The following is a 21,539-nucleotide window of genomic DNA, read 5'->3' as shown; positions in this document are numbered from 1 at the left end:
AGTTAAAGGGGAACAAAGGAATTTGTCTGTAATGAGCGTTGCTTTCATCCAGCCAAGGGAATACACGTAGACTGGCCAAGATTAGACATCCTTCCTGCAGCATTTTTCATGGTGACTCTTGGGATTTAAGGATCGAAGAACACGCAAGTGATGTACAAAGGGAACAGCTCACGGTGCATCGCCCCTTGACCCCTGCATATCATCAGGAGACAACCGAAATAACCCATGCAAATTTAAAAACACACAGACATGAACCCATTCCTCTTCAAACAGAGGAGGCTGTCACTGTGACGAGAATCGCAGTATTCCTGGAATGTCCTGATCTGTCAGGGCCAAGATGCCTAAGGGAAGGGACTGAAAATACCCCATACCCACTTTTCTTTTACATATACTTGCACGCATGCGAGAGGATGATTCATACGACAGGCCGTATTCAAAGTGAGAACAGATTACTCCTGACCTCATGTACTCACAGGTATGATGTATATTCACACTGACACTGTTCTCTTTCATCTTCACTCAACACCCTCTCCTGTCTTTGTCCCCTCTAATCCATTTTTTTCACAGACTTTCCACAATTGAAAAACTTTTCACATGCTACCCAGTGATTTTGATATATCTTAGCCAATGGCAAAACTTGCCTGTAATATTACACTCTTTTTTTTCTCCAACGACATGTCTCCATGAGGTGATGTCATTGTTAAAGTAAAGGAAAAAAAGGCATGCCTCTCTTGCTGGTGTCAAGGGTTGTGCGACGCCTCAGGTGCAGGGCTGTTGTCTGTCTGACGAGGCCGGTAAAGCCCGGTAAATGAGTGGCACTTAGAAGTAAGTGCAGATATGTGGCCAGAATGTAACACAATTGGACAGCACCTGGACGGATGTTTGAAGTGATCAATTGATTGTGTTAGACTAATGATGATCTAAATACATGACAACTAACTAAGGTGTTAAATGAGGAATGTAGAGAAAAAATGATGCTGCTTGAGGGTAAATGTGGGTAAAAGTTTAAGGGATATAGATATGTGAGGTAAATAAATGTTAATTGATTGGGAAAATAAATTAAGTGTCATTCATACAAACAAAATCATGAGGAAAAAAAGCATTAAAAAAAAAAAGATGGATATATATGATATACTGAGATGTCTGCCAAAGATGGTTTTCCACCGAAAAATCTGTTTTCAGGAATCAGGGTGGGAGGGGTCTGCGAAGGAACAAGGAGTGGGCGGGGCTAACGTCTTCATATTCCAAAATGTCAATGAACGCACCACAACACGTTGAACCCTGAAGCGCTTGGGATGGACTTATTGACAGATAATGACTTTAACGCTGTCAGATAATATGACTTAATACCACAGGTCTCTACACCATGAAGGACCAAAATGATCTCCTGTTACTGCGTGTTGTATTTTGTTTAACTGCGTCGTGAGCGTTTGTGGTAGTTCTAAAAGCAACATGTTGCACTATTCAGGACTCGATGTTATTGGATCCAGGGGTTGAGGGCGCGTTTCTTCTTTCGTGGAATAAACAACAGTTGACTTTTATGCAGAAATAGCGGCACGACTACTTATCATGATGATACTGTGGACTTTACTTTTCTTCATCCCGGTGAGCGCACCCTTTCCTCATCCAACCGGTGAGTTTGAACCTGTGGTGACTTACGTTTAAGCCGGGCACTTTATAAGAGTTATAATAACAAAAATCCTGTGGTGCCCGAGAGACACGCTCTCTTAATAAGAAAATGTGTTGTTTATTGCATTTTTTCTCTCTCACTGTAAGATAAACTCATCTTTTCTTTCCAGAAATGTCTAAACACAAAAGTCCAGCTGCCATGAGCCGCTGCTCCAGACGAGCTTGTAACCCCCGCATGGGCAACCTGGCCCAGGGTAGACTACTGAGCACCCTGTCGGTTTGCGGATCCAACTCCTCGGAGCCCTTCTGCTTCTACAAAGAGACGTCCGCCCCCCGCAGCAGGGGGTCCTGCCGGGCTGCAAAGTGTGGTCAGTGCAACTCTGCTGTCCCCGGCCAGGCGCACCCTCCCTCCGCCATGAATGACTCCCCCTTCCGAAACCCTGACTCTTGGTGGCAGTCTGCAGAGGCGGTGAAGGTGGAGACGCTCCAGCTCGACCTGGAGACGGAGTTCCTCCTCACCCACCTAATCCTGGTGTTCCGCTCCCCGCGCCCTGCTGCCATGGTGTTGGAGCGTTCCCAGGACTATGGGCACACATGGAAGACCCTCAGGTATTTCGCCAGGGACTGTGTGGAGGTGTTTGGGCTGGCTGAGGGCTCGCCTGCTTTGGAGAGTGGAGCAACCTGCACCTCAAAGTATTCAGGAGCTTCCCCTTGTACCAGAGGAGAGGTGAGTGCACAAAGTGTTAACATGGTGTGTTAAAGATACAAGAGGTGTGTTTGACAGTGTGGAATGGGGGACATAACTCTGCAGGTAAATAACCAACATTACAGGTGTTTTACTTTACAAGAACTGAGGTAAAGAGAACAAAAACACCTGTAGAAGGTCCTCATGCCCTTTGTAGATCCAACTGTGGATGACTGTAATGCAGTGGGGATTCATTTAGCTCCTTCCATGTAACACCTTTCAAGCCACATGTACAGAGGCTGTAGTCCTCATCACAGCGGCTGAGGGTTCCAATGCGATCTTGGCCCTTTGCTGCATGGCATCCCCCCCTCCCCCTCCCCTCTTTCTCCTCTCAACATTTCATGCCTCTCTTCAGCTGTCCTATCTAATAAAGCTAAAAATGGCTGAAAAATACAACACAGAAAAGAAAAGAACGCAGGCCTTATAACCCATCAAATTTAAAAAAAATCTTAACTGCACAGTATTCAATGCACCTTTGTGAATTACATCAGACTAAACTTTTGTCATTTTTTTTTTTTTTTACAGCTGGGTTACATTGTGTTCGTTTAGTTTACATAATACATGAATTAAATCCTTTATTTAAAAAAATATATTCTGAAAATCAATGACATTATCATATTGTCATACTATGATTTAATTGTAGGTTTTCGAGCAACATGGTAAATGGACTTGAGCTTATATAGCGCTTTTCTAGTCTTCCGACTACTCAAAGTGCTTTTACACTGCATGTCACACTCTTACACACACTGATGGTAGTGATCGCTATGTAGTATCATCCATCAGAAGTAACTAATCCCATTCATACACCGCCACCGAAGCAGTGGGAGCAATTCAGGGTTATATCTTGCCCAAGGACACATCGGACCCAGCTGGGGATCGAACCCTTGACCTTCCAGTTAAGAGGCGACGACTCTACCAAGTGAACCACAGCCGCCCCTAACATGCAGGGCAGTCCTAATTTAACATTTAATGAAGATAAAGGACAAAGAAAAAGTTTCTTTATATTTAAATAAAGTAAAATAAAATATTTCTGACATCCGAGGGAGACCACATGAAAACACACCGTCAGGGGCTTCACAGCGGTAACACTCACCATCTGCTCTGCTCTTGTTGTCTGTGGATTGGCACCAGAGCGCACTATAAGCCGATATCACACAACCCACTGAACAAACAGTTGACCGGGCTTTGTAAACTGATCTCCTCTGATCAGCTGTGGGAGACCTTTTTAGTCAGGCCAGCTTTCTGAGCCGCAAACTGCTTTGACATGCACAGGCCGAATATCAATGTTCACTCTTACCTCTGATGTTTCCTCAAAGCGCTTTTCTGACCTGCTGCATCATCACGGGCCGGTGCTGAGCCAGACAATCAGCTATGGTTAATTCATGAGCAGACCTTTTATTCACACAGATCAGGTCAAAGAGACTCTCACAGGGACAAAGAGGCTCAGACCATGTTGGGAGGTTCTGGCTGAATGTTTCAATAAATATATGGCTTTGACTGATCTCATAATTACAGTTTATCTGCAACAAATATGTGTCTTGTTACAGTATGTCAGCCCTCTCTTTGTAAGCCCCTTACCCTTAACATAAATGGTGTCTCTTTTGCTAAACATGCAAGACATACCCTAAAAGTTGTTTGGTGTGTTTCGGCTATTAAATAACACATTCATAATTTAATTTTTAATTGAACTCTGCTTGCAGGGAACAAGATTTAGCATTTGATTCAATAAAACATGCTTAGCTAAAGTGAACTCTATCATTTACTATTTATGTCACATAACAAAAAATGTCCCTCATCAGCACCTCTCTTGTTTACACTGCAAAATGTATGAGGTAAAGATTGTTGGACTATAAAATGTAACGACGTTAAGTTAACAATTTAACATGTGGGTTGATGGCGGTATGGACTTTAAAACACTGAACAAGTTAAAGTCAAATAATAACATCAGTTCTTTAAAAAAGGACGTGTTTGAGATAAGTTGTTATTCAAGTGAGACTTAACTGTGAGGACATTATTTTATGTTTGTCCACTTGCTCTTTCACCAATGCTTCATATTTTTAATCGTATTTCCTGATTGCCTGTTGAACAGTTTTCATACTTGACCTAAGATGAGGATTAATAACCTGTGTAAATTGTAAATGGGGAAGAGATGTTGTATCTGAAAAACAAACGTTGTAACACATCTAATGAGAGATGAGAGCTCCATGTTTACATTGGAGCTCGTCTGACTTTTCTAGCACAGCAGCTACAAAAGGAGCATGGCAGACAAACAAGATTGATGCCTGTTTTTTTCTTTGATAAACGTACATCATTTGTTTCCATCTTAATCATTGGCTCTATATCAATTTGATCATTCGCTTAAAAGACTAAAAAGTCAAACAGCACATTTCTAAGATTTTTTTTTGTATGTCCTCTTTTCTTTGATGTCCAGGTGATCTATCGAGCGTTGTCACCCTGGCACTCAGTGGATCCATATGGACCAGCAGCCCAGGAGCAGCTCATGATCACCAACCTGAGAGTGCGTCTGCTGCAGCAGCAGCCGTGTCCCTGCCAGGCGAAACATCCTGACGCTGCCGCCCTCCCCACACAACATTTTGCCATATATGATTTTATTGTGAAAGGCAGCTGCCTTTGTAATGGACATGCTGAGCACTGTGTGCCAGCCAGTGGCTACAAACCCGGTCTACAGAAAACAAACAACATGGTGAGTGATTTTCGACTGGTTTATTGCACACATACAGCTTCCAGGTGCACAACTAACCAATCGAGGAAAAGCTCTTGCGCCGTTGTATCTGTTGTGAAATTGCACGGAGATGTTGTGTCAATCTGAGGTCTGAAAGCCGCTTCATATTGCCTTTGTTCTGTTTGGTAAGTTTGGGACTATACTGTTTGTGGTTTGATTCCCACCACTCCCTCATTACTTAGCTGTGTGTTGGTATGTGCTGCTGAAGCTAAACACTGCGGTGAAGGCTGGATATTAGGCAACAGCTTTACCTACCATTACAGGGATTTAACCATGTGGAAACCTTCATTATAGTATTCAGCATAATGCCTTCAAAATCCTTTGTCTTGGTCATGTTATTGCCTTGACTGTAAATGGAGAACAGAGCCAATTGTTACACAGGCAGTTTGATTGTGTATGTAGATGTTGGTGTGTTGCAATAATTACATAGTATAACAGATGCCACATGTGGTGGCTTTGGTGCTAAAAATCAGCATCAGTTAAAGTTAAAGTGAATGTGTACAAGAATACAAACAGTCAGACAGGTCAGCCATGCGCCTTATTATGAATAACTCTTATCCTTCATAAAATCAAAATGGATAAATTATAAAACAATTTACCCCCCTTATAGTGTGTGCCCATAAAGCCTTGAGATATTCAGACTGAATTATTATTTCTAACCAGGCTGTAAATATGTTTCTGTTGTAAAAACTGAGATTTTTGAATGGGTGTGTATGTGACTTCCGGGGCTTCTGTAGCCATTATCAAGTGGACACTTGAGGTACTGCAGGTTTTTGCACGTCTGCATTGGTTTCATTTTTCAACACCAGAGTTTGCCGCTTGCTTAAGACCTTAATTCTTCAAGGACTCAATAGAAGATGTATGTTTAGGTCCAAAATTAAAGTATTAACAGTAAACGTTAAAACAAAAAGCTAATACCACCCTGTTACACAACAAAGCCCTAATTATTTGAACATAGGTCCCGCCTCTGATAAGGCAATCATGGTTTAGGATTTTAAGGTGGTAAGGACTGTAGGTGTTGTAAATAATTCAAAAATAATCTTTAAATGAGAAATCATACAAAATAAATACACAAAATAATATCCCTTTAAAGAAAAATGAAAGACTCCCAAAACTTACAAGAGACTATATTCAGAAAAAAATGATAAGATTAATGAAGATTCCACAAAGTTCAAACTAATTTTCCTGTCTGTTTCTTTTGCCTGGCAGGTTCATGGTAAGTGTGTCTGCAGACATAACACGGCCGGTGACCACTGCGAGCGCTGTGCTCCTTTCTACAATGACCGACCCTGGCAGTCTGCCAACGGCATCACAGGGACGCCGCATGAGTGCCAGAGTGAGTGATGGGGCACAGAGTCAAATGCAGAGTAGGACACACAGCATGTAGACTTATCTCCAGAATGAATTTAGCCTCATATATCACAAGTAACCTTTAGACGCTCACGCCTGATGAATCACAGAGCACTTCCTCTTTTTTTAAATTTTTTTTTATGTCAGCTGCCGAGCTGCATGAGTTGTCACTGCTATCGCTGAGGGCTTCCAAATTGAAAGATCTTCAAGGCAAGAAATAACCTCGCAGTCTGTTTGTCTGTCCGTCTCAACCTAGAGTGCAAATGTAACGGTCACGCCAAGAGCTGCCACTTCAGTCGTGGACCGTGGCTCGCATCTGGACGGCGGAGTGGAGGCGTGTGTGATGACTGCCGCCACAACACAGAGGGCCGTCACTGTCAGTACTGCGAGAAAGGCTTCTTCAGAGACCCTAGCCGACCCAAAACTGCCCCTGACTCCTGCACATGTAAGGCCCTTAAAAACTGTTTTTCTTCAGACTGAAACTATAACTCTGTGTGGACGAGTGCCAGCAGGGAATTCCAATTAAGGAAGGGAAGCCTTTGAAACACAGAGGGTGGCAATTGAGCGAAAGATTTATTTGACCCTCAAAATGATCTCTTTGATAAGGAAGTTTTCCCGAAGCGTCCTTTCTATGCATCTGCCCTGCCAGTGATGAGAAAGTGAGACGCCTTTAGATCGCTCCTTAGCAGGAATGACGGAGACTGCACTATTTTGGAATGTGACTGTGATTACGAACAATGGAGGAATTTCCCATGGACCGTGCAAGCGCATTTTTCTCATTCTCCCCCTCCCAGGCACGCTGCAGCGTTTTTAAGACCAAACATGCCGTTTTCTGGAAACAAGTCTGTAACAAAAAAATAAATCTGTCATCACAGCGTAGCATCAGGCAGCAGGTCTGACAGAGCAGAGAGAGAGCGAGAGAGAGTGATTTACTGTTTGTTTTTGCTGCAGCTGCTCAGAGCATGTCGAGTACACACTCCCAGCTTGTCCCTCGTTACAGGCGGATGATAAAACACGCAGAAGCACAAGCAAACATATTTTCGCACACTGAAATCCCATGGCAATATGAAAGTAAAACAAGTGTGTTTGTCCTGTCCAGGCTCTTCATGTACTCAGAGCGCTTTTGCCAGAAAAGGTTACACGTCTTTTGACTTACAAACAGAGATGTTAACATGCACTGCTCCTATTCTGTCTGTCTCTGCAGCCTGTTCCTGCCACCTTGTAGGCTCAGTCCTCTCAGGTGGTCGCCCTCTCTGTAACCCCAGCAGCGGGGAGTGCACTTGTAAGCCAGGTGTAGGAGGCCCCCGTTGTGACAGCTGCATGCTGGGATACTGGGGGCTTCATGAATACGGCTGCCGTCCATGTGACTGCACAGGGGAGTGTGACCCTTACACCGGCGACTGTATATCTGGGTGAGTGCCAGGACTTATCCATATGTATGTGTACTTAAAGTGATGCATGGTGTGGAGGTAGAGTGCATTCTGGGTTATTAACCCTGAGCCCCTGACTGCTTTTACCTCTGCGGCACAGCTCGGTTGAGGAGGTCTTCTATACAGCCATTGGCCACATGGGACACAGCAGCAATAATAGTGAGACGGCACCCTTTAGGGTAGAGGAGCTTTTCTCTGCACTGCACCACTCTGGTGAGTCACAGGTCATATCACACTTAACACACTGCACTCACATCAGCCCACTGACATGAAAATGCTGCTTTGCTGATCCTGATAAAAAATCATACATCATCATGATTTGAATGAATCTTATTAACGATATTCATTATCTTCCAGAGAAATGTGAGTGTGTGGAGGTTGCTCTTGGCAGCCCTAAACTCTTCTGTGCTGCAGAGTACGACTACGGTAAGAGCTGAGAGTTACATTTTGTCTCGTGTTAAAAATCCGTCAGATTTGCTCAGAATACAATTCTAAATGTTGAAAAAAAAGCCAGTGGTTTTCCCACTGTTGTTTAGATGTCTTATCTGGTGACTCCTTAAAGGTGCTTTCTGCAGTCCCTCCAAAACAATGTTTCTGTTTACATTTTTTTGGAAGCTGCCAGCCACAACACGTGTTTGTGTTTCACTGAGGCCAAACACGTTACATCCAGTGTTTTCCTTTGCAAAACATTTACAAAGGAAATTGTTGTAAACTTCTGAACACTGAAACGTTTACACCCATTTCTTTTCTTGACTGCGGTCTCCTTTTTTCCCTGAACTCTTGAGCCATGTGCATCTGCTGGCATATGACTACATGTGTTGGCATATTTACTTCAGCATGTACATCAGTTGAATGCTGGGATATTTTGGCACTGATGTGTGGCTTGTCTTCAAAACAAAAACAATAATAAAAGACAAAAAATAACTCAGTACAGCCTTTCCTAACACAGCCATTCTAGTGGTCTAATGATTCAGCAGCTGAAAAAGATATCTGACGTCAGTCTGTAGCACACATAGAATTGCGTCCTACAATTTCCATGTTTCAATTCAAAAACAACCTTTTATTAGACACTCCCTGCTTATTCAAGGTCAGCATCTTTCAAACTCTCTGTTCAAGCTTATAATGATGGCTGTTGGTCAAGTCTCAAAATCCCAAGTAGAGTTAATCCTGATGAGATAACTGGTTATTTTCCTAAGCTTTAAAAAGCTTCTCTGGGGTCACAGAGGACATTATCCCATTGTTTTCAGAGACTCTGTTCTTCTCCTTATGACCAGTAAACTGGATGTGGATGTATCAAATCTGAGGAATGTACCTTTCTACTTTGAGTAACACGTTTAAAAAAGGTTCTTTGGTGCATAAGGTTTCCTGTTTGAGTGGCAGGACGGATGATTGTATTTTGCTCTTGTTTGTTGACTCTCTTTCCTTGGCAGTGCTGCTGGTGAGGGTGATGTCAGCTCACGATAAAGGCTCCCATGCAGAGGTGGAGGTCAAGGTCAAAAAAGTATTTTTCCAGAACCCACAGTTAAAGATCCAGAGAGGAACTGTCACTCTCTACCCAGAGTCCTGGACCGCACAGGGCTGTACCTGCCCCATCCTCAACCCAGGTCAGCTCCAAATGAGAAACTTTTTTATCACTCACGATGCAGAAGCTTATAATTAGTCAGCTCTGGAGTGGACAAACTGCCAGCTTTGTGCTGAATAGAGGATCTTTGTCGCCGCTCACTGAGGCTTTGAGTGTGTGCCAACGTCCTGGCATCACTCATTTAAAACGAACATTCACAGCTTAGAGATTAAAGCAACCTCTGGTTTATGGGACTATTTCACATCCAACGCTTTCCTAATAATCATTTCTGGCAACATTCAGAGCAGCACAGTATTTAACTGGTTTATTCTGGTTATATAAAGATGTGTGTTCTTTCAGTTCTGTGTATCTTAGTATCATTCTGAGTAGAAATTGAATCAGGCTCTGCTGCTTTGTCTCCAGGATCTGAGTACCTGGTGGCTGGTCACGGGGACTGGAGGAGCAGCCAGCTGATGGTCAACACAAAGAGTCTGGTTAAAGCCTGGAAGTCCAGTCTGGGACCCAAAATCCTCCACATCCTCAGAGCAGACTGTGGCCAGCGCTAAGAAGTGCAAAGAAAAATTAGGCGAAGAGCCAGAGAAACAGAACGAACAGAGGGACTGTTTGAATATTGTTGGACGCTAACATGAAAGATAAATCAGGTGCCTGCTGCGGGAACTCTACAAAGTGAACTTTACACTCCAAAGAGACAGCGCTGCAAAGCAGTGGTTGTTGATATGTGGTAGAAATGAGCACAAACAGTTAGCAGAAACCTCTAAAGAACGACTAGTAACTTAAGGATCAATGAAAACAAGTTACAGAACTTTAATCAGGACAAAAAACAAACTTTATCTTGTAACTATCTTATTCCTGTTGCTGTCTGCTGCAGCTCATGATTCCAGGTTATTTATGAAACAGTAAGGAATGCATATTAAACACTCAATTATGTTTTATTTGCTAGCCGTCAGAGTTGATGAGCCGGAGTACAGCCAAGGCCTACTGTATCTATTTCACTGAAGGTTGTTTACTCTGGAATCCTGCAAATCATTCTAGTCGTTTCACAGATATCGAAGATAAATCATGAATGACACAAAGTCAGAATGTGGGCAAGTGTGTGTGTGTGTGTGTGTGTGTGTGCTTCATGTCCTTGGCAGAGAGTGTGGGACTGTGCAGGTCAGAACAAGAAAGCCCTGGATGAGAGTAGAGGATGAAAAAAAAAAGAAAAACATTAAAGGAATCAGGAGAAATAATCTGAGCTGCTCCGCTCTGCTCCAGGACCCTGGAACGCCTGCTGTCTGACGAGAGTAAAACACACTTTCTGGAGTGTCTGAAGTACACACGAGCAGCTTAAACACTCAGGATTGACTGTTCTCTTAGGGCTTGGGCAGTTACAAGAGTGGATCATTGTCAGCGTTGTCAGACTTGTTTTGTGAGGATTTTCCGCCGTCCTCATTTGACCTACTTCAAGGATTCAGAAGACACGGCCTCTCGGAAACCCTTGTGGGAAAAGAACATACACTCTGAACATAGGCTTCTCTCTCTGGCCAGTGACTCCTGATGCCCCGAAATAAATATGTATTAAAAGCCCGGATACTCATTGACATCATAGATCAGATACAGCAACCGCAGGCCAAATTTTGAGCACGGGTCCAGTTAAGAATAGTCCGAGTCCACTGTCTCCAAGGACAAGGAGAAACTCTGCGAGGAGACATGATGCATTCCTCAACTGTGACATCACCGGCCATGTCCTTGTCCCAAAGACTTTACTAAAAGAAGAGAGAATGGGCTGGAATTTGATCTTTGAAAGGACAAAGTGGGTGATTAAGGGAGCTGATGCATGATGCTGTCTCTGTGATATGTAATGCCATTCCTGTGAGTCATGTATGTTCTTTTTTTTTTAAATCTAAACCACTTTAACTAAACGTCAGTGTGCTCACTCTTAATGCTGATGGGAAGAGTCTATAACATTCCATGGTACCTTTGTGCTGAGGCGGAGGGCTATAAATAGCCCGATGTGTCTTACTGTAACATCTTGGCATGTCGAGGAGGCTGACTGATGTATGACCCATGTTTTAGTGCCGCCCTCCATTGGCAAAAAGAGAGAACAACACTTTTGCGTCATCGGTTTTTGGTATTCTAACTAACAATTTAGTATGTGAAACCTTTGTAGAAAAAAAAAGAAATTCACAGCAATCAAAGCAAGATTTATAACAATTTATTTCTTATAAAACTGCCTCAAATTAAAATAGAGCAAATGAATATAGAAATATAAATATTTCGTAGCAGTTTTTTCACCATCAGATCTTAACAAGGCAATAAAGCTCAGCATTGTTAGCCAAGGAGTTCCCATAAATCTTTTTTGCATGATTCTTTTTGCATATATTTCCTTTTGCATATTTCCTAAAAGCAGCACATCAATATTTGACTATAATGGTAGCTCTACATTATTTAAAGAAATGTCCCTTTGTCTATTGGCTTAATCCTTTGATTAAAAAAAAAACCACACTATGAAGCTACTGCCATGACACAAGTCTTTTGCTCTTGCTTATTTAATGGCCTAAAGGTACAGAAGCAGTGGAAATGTACATAGGTCAGAGAAATATTGCATAAGTTGCTGTCAGTCTGCAGAGGTCTGTTGTCTCAGAGCTGTCATGCTCCTCCCAGTTTCGCCTCAAGTTTTGGCACATGCTCAGTAGTCGTCCCCCCGGCTCACCACCTCCTTGCAGGTGGGCCTGAGTAGGATGGTGTGCTCGTACTGGGCGGTGTAGCTGCCCTTGATGTCGCAGAGAGGTGGGTACGGGTCTATGATGCCGAGGTCGCACAGATTCTTCAACGCCATCAGGTACTTGCTCTCTCCGAGCCGGTCCAGCCAGCGGCGGCAGAATGCCAGAGTGCCAAAGTTCTCATTGATCACATTCAGCAGATGTTTAGCCCTTGGAAGTCTGTAGCACAGTGATAACAGAGAGTGAGACAAAGTGGAGAGATGCTTCAAAGTATGTAGACATGCGTCGCTAAGTTAGAATTATCAATTGGCTAACAGAAGATGAAGAATCAACCTCTAAATAAACTCCTTATTCTTTTTTCAGAGCAGGGATTAGATGAAAAAAAAGGAAGAGCTAACCTTATTGGTACGTGTCCAACATTGAAGTTTTTCATGTAATGTGAGCACTCCATGTCATCGTGGACTGCACCTCTTCCTGTGCTGCCAAATGTCTCAATGGCGTAAGCTTCACCTTCCTGAGAGGCACCAAGAGAAGACAAGGGTTTTATTTTTGAAGTTAAACGTGGAGTTAAAGGCAAGATAAAGGGATGCAGCCTTTCATGCACATTCACACAAGCCGAGCGGGTTTGATGTTACTGAAAGGACAAGAGCACTCCAGGGGGACTGGGAGTAAATTTAACAAAAAGCTCAAGATGCCAGCGGCTGATACATTCGTGTGTAGTCTATTAAGGACAGCGGGGTCCTTTCTGCAGCAGCGCCTTGTGCGAGTTGATTGGCCGGGTCTCATTGGCTTCCTGTGTCTCTATCAGCGCGCGGCTGTTGTCGGAGTCCCTGTGGTATTAGCTGATAACACTGCGACACCCTCTCTCGCTGCACCGATAATCAGTCAAAGTGCTAGCAGCCCCGTCGCACGCCCAGCTGCCACTCCAGCCGTGCGCTCTCTGATCACAAAGAGGGTAATGGGCCTGTTACACCAACACACTTCAGCTAAAAATACAGCACATAAATCTGCCTCATCAGCAGCAGCAGCAGCACCCCCCCTACACACACACAGGTAAAAAGCTTGACACAGCAACTTGCCAATTAAAACGCTCAGTTCTGTCCAAATACATTCATATACTGCAGCTGTGCAGCTGTGAGGCAGGCATGGGTCTATTTGTACTCTCTGTATAAGGAAACCATGTTCCAATTTGATGAAGAATCTGCACGTTAATGAGCTCTGGATGCTCACGATTCAGTGCTTTTTTCTGGGAAATGAGGAGCTGATGAGTGTGAACACGTGTTGCTCCTCTATGCGGCTGGTAATTCCATTAAAAGGTGTAATTAAAGTGCTGACGAGGGTGACTAAGATGCTGTTAGAGCACTGAATTGGAACACTTCTGCACACCCCGTCGTAACCCTAACCAGCCGCGTGTTCTTCCAATTACACTCAAGAATTAAAAAGGGTTTATTTATAAGCAAGCTTGAGCAGCTAATAAAGGTTTAATTTCAGACTCTCTGGTTCAAAAAGAAGCTGGAGTGTTGCTTTCTGCTCTAAGATGAGAATGGCCACATCCACATTAAGTTTAAAGAACGATTTGGAGTTGCATCAACAAAGCTTCACACACCTCCATCCTCGTGGCCTCTCCGCCTTTCACGATAGGGACCGTCTTCCCTGAGTGTATCCTGTACTGTCCAATGGAGTGGCCATTGAGATTCCTGATTGGCTTCACTGCAAAGACAGCAGTACCACACAGAGGTTTCGTGAACAGAGAGCGGCACAGAGCATGTGCACGAAGAAAAAAAGCTGATAAATGAGCTGACATTACCTTGATACGTTTTCCCATCTATCTCGACTTCATACGACTCCATGACCTCCTGAATGGTCTCACCGACGTCGCACAGACGCACATCAATCCCTGCAAACTGTGGCAGAGAAAATGTTTAAAACCGGCATCAGAGACAACGGGATCACATTCCTCACATGAGAGACAGTCTGGCCTGTAAGGGATATGTGTCCTCTTGGTTTATGTGTGATGTGTTTAGGTGATGAGCTTTAAAGTAAAGTACACAAACTCTAATGAACAGGTAAGGAACAAAACAGGAACGAGTGGCAAAATAATGAATAGTTATTCATGAATTACTCTGAATCAGGGACAATATGAATCTCATGGAAGTTTACTTGACATGTACTTACACTAACAATGCACTTGGATAGAATAGAATAAATCTTTATTGTCCACCAGAGGTAATAATGGATTCTGGATATAAGAAACAAAACATAATTCTACTTTTTGGCACTTGATGGCTGCTTTATTTTTTAACAAGTTTTTGTATTTCTTTTGCTGCTTGAAAAAAAAAACTTTACGTATCTTGTGTTATTTATTATTTGCTTGCTATGTACATAATTGTCATTATTTATTTGTGATAAAAATGTATTTCTTGTTAGCAGGATTTCATCGATACTTTACCCACGCCTTCCCATTTTTTGTGACATCAAGTCACATTTCACCACAACATTTATCTTGGCTCAAAGATAAGAGCCAAACAGAACTGACACTTAATGTGTGTCACCTTAATGCCGGTGTTGGTTGCATCATTCACAGCCTCCAGCAGCCGGTCAAACTTTGGATTGAAGGTGACGGTGAAGGCACAGTCTATGATTCGACCTGAAAGACCAAACAAAGTTTCATGAAGAAAAACATTATCTCAACTAACCCGCTTACTCTTTTTTTTTTTTTTGCTTCTGTATTCTCCAGGGAAGATCGGAGGCTATGAGTAAAGCCCCCCACCCACTTTTTTTTTTGGTGTCATTATCACACTTCCTGTGAGGTAATCATGCAGAAATATTCAGCAAGAATTCATCTTGAAAAAGTCAAAGTTCATTAGCTTTCAATACCAGTTTATCCCAGACTTTACGACTTACAATGCCATCATACATTTTTTTTTTCTGTGTCTTGATAAATGCCAGAAGTGAAATGGCACAGTGTTGGCACAAAAGCATTTTGATACTTATTAGCGAGCTCTGACCGTTGATGTGCGTTCCAAAGTCGATTTTGCAGATGTCGTCATAGCGCAGCACAGTGGGGTCTCCTGCGTTGGGGGTGTAGTGGGCTGCACAGTGGTTGATGGAGCATCCGGTGGGGAAGGCCAAGCCTGCCTTTAGCCCGTTTTCTTTGATGAGCCTCCTGGAGCAGTCCTCCAGTCTCTCACTGCCAGAAGCAGAGAGCAGCACCAGGGACAATGGATGAAAGGAACAATGAGAGTGTTTTCAGGGCACATTTCTGCATCCAGAAAGAGGATGAAACCACAAAGCAGCTCTCATGCATTGCAAAACAGCCTCTTCCCTAAAGCCATATCAGTTTCATATTTAAATGAGTCCAGGTAGGTTTCAGCAGCCAAGACTGAAGTCTCAAGGACATCTCACTGCATTTCTCACCAGATGTCAATCATGGTCATCCCCGGTTGGATCCAGCTCCTGACGTAGGAGCGGACCTGCCGGTGTGCCTCGGCAGCCTGCCTGAAATCGCTCCACATTTCCTCGTTGGCCCTGTCCAGCGCCCGCTTCTCTTCGCTGGTGGTCCGCCACGCTGCACTGCGCCTGGTAGGAGGTAGACAGGCACACCGCAGAGAGAGAGGCTCTCATTATTTTCTCATTATGCAAATGTTTGCTGTGAGGATATGACATGCTCTTGTAGGAGCTCTGCACAGGTGAAAGTGCTGTTGATCCTCTCCAGCATGAAGCCAAATCTGACAAAACTGGTTTATTTTAAGCCCATACTAAACATTAAAAACCTGATGACTTTGTCCAGCCTAAAGAGAGACCTGAATAAAAAAAAAAAACTGAGCATGTCAAACAGTGGAAGACTACTGCTGAGTGTGAGGGACGATGTGGAGGTCACACACCCGTCTTTCGATGGTGGATATTCACACTCCTCTCCCTTTGGAAAGTCTCCACTGGGATAGAGCTCGCAAATAGGGATTGAGGGAGGGTCAGTCTGTCCCCTCACTGTGGCCCAGATAGAAGGAGAGAAGGAGAAGCAGAGGAAAGAACACACAAGTTATCCTCCTGATGTACATGACATTCATGTTTTAGCTTAGCTGCAGAATACAGTGCAGTTCCTGACTTCAGCGCTAATTAAGTTAGACACCCTTGAGTAAAAGAAACCCGTTGAATTAAAGTATAAAAGCACTTATAGTATCATTAAGTGGACTAAAGTTCTATCAAGGTAGCACAGTTATCGGAGTATTTCACAGCATCACTCTGATGTCTTTATGTGAAGTATGATGTCATTCACTTTGTACTTGACATAAAAGGTCCTGGTGCATTTTGTCCTACACCTGCAGTGTCAGCGCTGCATTCTGTAACAAACATGACACTAATTAACTGAGTCAAACTCCTCTCATGCACCTTTTCTATCAACAAGATGATTTATAGTGATTCTGATGCATTCCATTCAGGATTAAGATCAAATAAGCCTTTGCAGTGCACATTGCTACTTCTTATATCTACAAAGCTTTGATATATACTATCTTTATATATACATATATATATATATATATATATATATATATATATATATATATATATATATGTATATATATATATATATACATATATATATATATATATATACATATATATATATATTTTTTTTTTTGATCACACATGTCACTTTATATCGTCACTGGTCACTTTAATTTGCCATCCACTACACATAATTCGTAATTGTCCTGTCTTGCTCAACTACTCATATTTTTTTTGTATACATCCTATTGTTGTTTCTATCTGTATTTATCTTATCTATCCTGTGAATTTTGTATTACTTCTTTCTCTGTCTTTCTGCTGCAATGCCCAAATTTCCCCTCTGGGGATCAATAAAGTATTAACCTATCCTATCCTATATGGATGCAAAGAGAAATCTGTTGTATGCCTCTAACTGCTTTAACTCTAACTAATGCTATGCAATACAGGACCAACAGAAAATAACTACAGTTTACTACATATGTGTCATGTGCAAGATAAAAATGCCACATAATCTTTGTTGATTTTTATCTCTCACTTGTAGTACACCAATGACAACACCGTTACCAATTACATTAATGTTGCATTCATGTGCAATAGATTCAATATGTTTGCAATCTGCAACAACTATTTGTTCTTCGCTGCTACTTACATATCACATCATTTTTATTCCGTAACATAAAGCATTTTTCTTTATTATGTTATTACTATTTTTATTCTTACTACTTCAGCTGAGGTATACTTTTTGTATTTTATTGTATTTATCTGAATAACTTTTTCTACATCTGTTCTGTCACTCTTGTTCTTATTTTGAACAAATGTAACGTTCTAATTTTCCTCTCGGAGAAATACAATACTTGTGATTTTGTTTCACTGCACTAAGAAAATGGTTGTCTTACATCCTTTCTTCTTTTTCTTCTTCTTCTTCTTTTTTCCAGCCGAGTTCTCACCCTCTTCACCATCTGTTGAAAGCATCGTTAGTTTCAATACAGTTTTCAAAGTGAGAGATATCAACAGGATGGGAGGCTTCCCAGCGTGTCCCACTGAAAATCAGATATCACATTGCAGATATGACCAGCTGGATTTAATCGTTGCACTTTTCTCAGCTTGCTTAAAAGTTTTTCCCACAACCACTTCAGGTGATGATGATGCTGATGATGATGATGATGATGATGATGATACCGGTGAGGAGTTACCTTCTTCTCCATCCTCCTCCCTCTCTTTGTCCTCCAGGGTTTGCTGCTCCAACTGTTTTGTCACATCACCAACACCTCCAGGTTCTCCATCCCCCTCAGCCTCATTTGTCCCTGCTGCAAAGTCACACACCCTCGTGCATGCATGTGCAGGTGAACACACACACACACACACACACACACACACACACAGAGACACACACATACACACAGGCAGAGTGAGTAAATTATCTGAGGTTGAGAAAGTCATTTCAAGAAAGCGCACCATCCACTATGGACTCAACTTGGCAGAGTGTGTGCATAATTTCTTTCTATACCTAAGGAGTCGATATCCTCAAGGGCATATGTAGCATGCAGCATTATGACATTTAGCCCTTCAAAGACACAGCTGTGTGGACAAGACTTAACTTAAGGAGTCTTTTTCAGGCTTTTATTTTCCCACAGTTTGATGCAGTAAGGCTGCAATTATCATGGTGTTCTTTGTACAGTGCCTGTCATCCTATTGCTCTAAAACTGTGGATACTTCCATTACATAATTCCATGCAGCTTAGGGAAGATTTCTAGACCAGAACATATCTAATCTTTAGTAAAACTACATTTTCACTCAACTCACGGTTTCAAATGACAGCTTTCAATCAGTTTGAAAGTCACATTCTGTTTTTTTTTTTTTTTTTTTAAGGAGATTGTCCCGTTTCCAGATAATCCCCCTCAGGTACAGAAGAGTTGGGACAGGTACAGCCGGACACGACTATCCTCTGACAGGTTGAAAAGTCTCCCGTCCCGCATATTTGGCGCTCATGCTCTATCTCGTAGTGCCACTTGAGGAGATAATTTTGCGCTATTTGTCTCTCTCTCTCCCACCCCCCCACCCCCCTAATCGATTCTCTAAACACAAAGTGATGCCTCTTCTTACCTGGTGCGGTGGTCTTATTCCTCTTCTTCTTTCTTCTCTTCTTCTTCACTGATTCTGTCGCGTCTGCACCCTCTCTCTCCTCGTTTAAAACGTCCCCATTAAGAAGTTGAGGCTGCACTTCATGCTGGAGCTGTAGCTCCGCCATGATCAGCGACTGAGAGGTGAAGTGACGCATAAGCTGCTGAGAGCCTCCAGTGGTCACAGCAGAAAAGTGTGCTGGAGGAGGAAGCTGAGCCAATAATGAGCTATTAGACGATCGGTGCGCAACGACTTGACCCGAGGAGAGGAAGACGATCCTCGTCCCGAGAAGCACAAAACTTTCATCTCTTTTTCCCCCCTCTATTTGGGGACACATTGTAATAGTAGAGCAGCAAAATCCCACTTGAATCTCTCTCTGCTTGGTTATGTTACCATCATGTCCTGACACATGGCCTGTAAAAGCTGCACTGCCTGCTGGAATCATCACTTTCTCTGAACATCCAGACACTGAGTTTCAGGTTACCTGTCGCACACCTGTGAACGACTGCAGCTCCTCACTGGAAAAAACAAACAAAAAAAACGTGTGTGTCACTACACCTGTGTGTCAATACAGAAACACTACCTTCTGGTGTGTTATTTTATGTTGTGTGTATTATGAGATTGGAGCTCTGCAACGGTGATCTGCAGCAGGCATAAACAGGCGGTATAGAATTGTGTAACCTAGCAACAAGCCCAGCACAATGGGCAGACATAGGTAATGTCTACACAAGTGAAAGGTGGATTTAAAAGCTTTTCAAGTTTGCTTTTGTTGATATTTTTTCCAAGGACGCCTGCTGCGTTGTATCTGCATTTGTCGAAGTCTAAAGAAGAAATGCAAGTGGGTTCCATTTAAAGACAAACATGACCTCTTCTAGATCTAGGATCGCTCCTTTGTATTTCTTTGATCAGGTAGGCCTCATTATTTATCATGCTTACTGCAGTTTAAAAAAAGAAAGAAGACGTTCACTAATAATGTCTTTTACATCTCTGCAGCCAACAAAACGAAGCCGGATTAAAGAATCAAGAAGCAATATTCTGTATTCTAATGTGACAAATAAAGACGCTTTAATGGACGATGCAATAGGAAGGTAATTCCATTTTAATATGGCAATAAATTCTTTTTTTTTTCCGTATCTGTCTAATACATGTTCTATTTTGTCTCTTAGTGGTCAAGAAAGTGACAAAAAGAAACTTGAAAGTGATAAGATCCCTCAGATGCTGTCAACAGAAACGTACGATGATGATACACTTGAGACATCCTTTGAAATAATAGACCATCAAGATCCGATTCACTCTTACAAACGAGCAGCCCCTCAATTGTTAGATGAACTGGCTCTCCTGCTGTCACGGCGTAACTGGACCAAGAGTGGCCGGATTCCTGACGGGATTGTCAATATTCTGAATTATTCCTGGCAGGATCTGATTGTAGGGGCTGTGCACTTGAATAGTCCAGAGCAGACGGAAAAGCGAGGACATTTCAAAAGTTCCCCAGAGCTGGATGGAGCTAAATCCAGCCATGACAGTGGGGGGAACGAGATGAGAAACACCTCTGTTGCTGGAAGTATTACTGCTTCTGCAAGAAACCCACAAGCTGGCTCAAATCCACGCAAGAAAAAGCGAAAACAAATCACCAATACAGGTAGGCCTAAATTATAGAACACAAGAAGAAAGAATGGAGTTTGAGAGAAAACTTCTACAACCGGATTGTTGAAGATGTCTGATCTTAGAAATAAGAAAAAAAATAATAATGCCAGAATGCCTAATGATGTTTTCCAGGATAACATTAAGGACAATATGTTCTGACATGTTTGCTCTACACTATCATTGATTTTTGAATTAATTTGATTTAGTCAAAAAAGGCAATTTTAACAAGATTACCATTACAGACCATTACAGATCATGAAACTGGTGAATTTCAGAGAGTTTGTTGATTTTGCTAATTTTACAGGGGCTCCATACTGTAATCTTGTGTTGTTAAAAACCAATAATAACCCTGAATCATTATGGACAATGGACATGTGCTCTTAGTGTGGAAGTCATCACGTTTTATTTTTTTATGATGTGATCCTTCAGGACAAGAATGTCTTGATAAATCACTTTTTAAAAATGCTGTATGCAAAAATAATGCAAGTTATTAAACTATTGAAGTCAGCCAAATGCCTTTTTTACAACCTGGCATTCAAAGTAGGTTTTACCTTGTAAAGTATTAATCAATGAATAAATAACAAATGATAAAGGCCTTACTGACACAAGAAACCCATTATAGAATAGACATCATTCAAAAATAATTGGCATGTTTTGGTAAAGGTATACAAAAAAATCATATTGCAGGATAGATAGAGCCTTAAGGATCCATTTCCAGTTCCACTTTTTATCTAGATGTCATAGGAGCAATACATTTGAGAGTAATGAGAGGGAAAAGTCATTAAAAATGTTCATGACCTTTAAAGACTGACTTTGATGACAGCTATGGTCTCGTGGGCTTGTGGAAGTGAGAGGATGCTTTATCATATATGACAAGTCAGCTTGTAGCTGGGGATGATGTTTTAATGAATGTTTACCAGTGGACAGAGCCATTCAGTTATATGTTTAAGTCTGTTTTGTTCATACAGAGTCAGTTTAAAGGTGAATGTACAGTTGACGTTCTATATTCTCAAACAGTTCACAACTCCACAACCCTCAGTTTCTCCTTCCCCTCAGACAGCAGCAAATACCCAGGTAAGACATGGAC

General features: G+C 42.2%; 2 protein-coding genes across 2 annotated transcripts; one reads left to right on the top strand and one right to left on the bottom strand.

Annotated features, from left to right (window-relative positions):
• Window positions 1–743: 743 nt before the first annotated feature.
• Window positions 744–11,702, top strand: LOC132972695 (netrin-4-like). Its single transcript, XM_061035720.1, has 10 exons — window positions 744–1,633; window positions 1,800–2,356; window positions 4,806–5,078; window positions 6,327–6,453; window positions 6,724–6,912; window positions 7,672–7,879; window positions 7,998–8,110; window positions 8,255–8,323; window positions 9,328–9,501; window positions 9,882–11,702. The coding sequence occupies exons 1-10, from the start codon at window positions 1,570–1,572 to the stop codon at window positions 10,022–10,024; spliced, it is 1,917 nt and encodes a 638-aa protein (XP_060891703.1). The 5' UTR covers window positions 744–1,569; the 3' UTR covers window positions 10,025–11,702.
• Window positions 11,658–19,085, bottom strand: LOC132972696 (methionine aminopeptidase 2-like). The gene is made up of 11 exons (XM_061035721.1): window positions 18,791–19,085; window positions 17,881–17,994; window positions 17,584–17,646; window positions 16,066–16,168; window positions 15,599–15,760; window positions 15,190–15,371; window positions 14,734–14,828; window positions 13,989–14,085; window positions 13,788–13,891; window positions 12,580–12,695; window positions 11,658–12,400 (listed from the first exon to the last, which is right to left on the bottom strand). The coding sequence occupies exons 1-11, from the start codon at window positions 18,963–18,965 to the stop codon at window positions 12,148–12,150; spliced, it is 1,464 nt and encodes a 487-aa protein (XP_060891704.1). The 5' UTR covers window positions 18,966–19,085; the 3' UTR covers window positions 11,658–12,147.
• Between the last annotated feature and the right edge of the window lie 2,454 nt (window positions 19,086–21,539).

The sequence above is a fragment of the Labrus mixtus genome, chromosome 4 (genome assembly GCF_963584025.1).
Source record: "Labrus mixtus chromosome 4, fLabMix1.1, whole genome shotgun sequence".
Classification (NCBI taxonomy): domain Eukaryota; kingdom Metazoa; phylum Chordata; class Actinopteri; order Labriformes; family Labridae; genus Labrus; species Labrus mixtus.
Note: the sequence above shows the minus strand (reverse complement) of the source record. Positions and strands in the feature narration are given on the sequence as shown.

Coding starts and splice junctions, on each gene's coding strand:
- LOC132972695 (XM_061035720.1), top strand. CDS start 1,570: ATGATGATACTGTGGACTTTACTTTTCTTCATCCCGGTGAGCGCACCC. Junction 6,913..7,671: donor TGCCCCTGACTCCTGCACAT/GTAAGGCCCTTA, acceptor CTGTCTCTGCAG/CCTGTTCCTGCCACCTTGTA. Junction 8,324..9,327: donor TGCTGCAGAGTACGACTACG/GTAAGAGCTGAG, acceptor TTTCCTTGGCAG/TGCTGCTGGTGAGGGTGATG.
- LOC132972696 (XM_061035721.1), bottom strand. CDS start 18,965: ATGCGTCACTTCACCTCTCAGTCGCTGATCATGGCGGAGCTACAGCTC. Junction 17,995..18,790: donor GAATAAGACCACCGCACCAG/GTAAGAAGAGGC, acceptor GTGACTTTGCAG/CAGGGACAAATGAGGCTGAG. Junction 17,647..17,880: donor GGAGGAGGATGGAGAAGAAG/GTAACTCCTCAC, acceptor TGCTTTCAACAG/ATGGTGAAGAGGGTGAGAAC.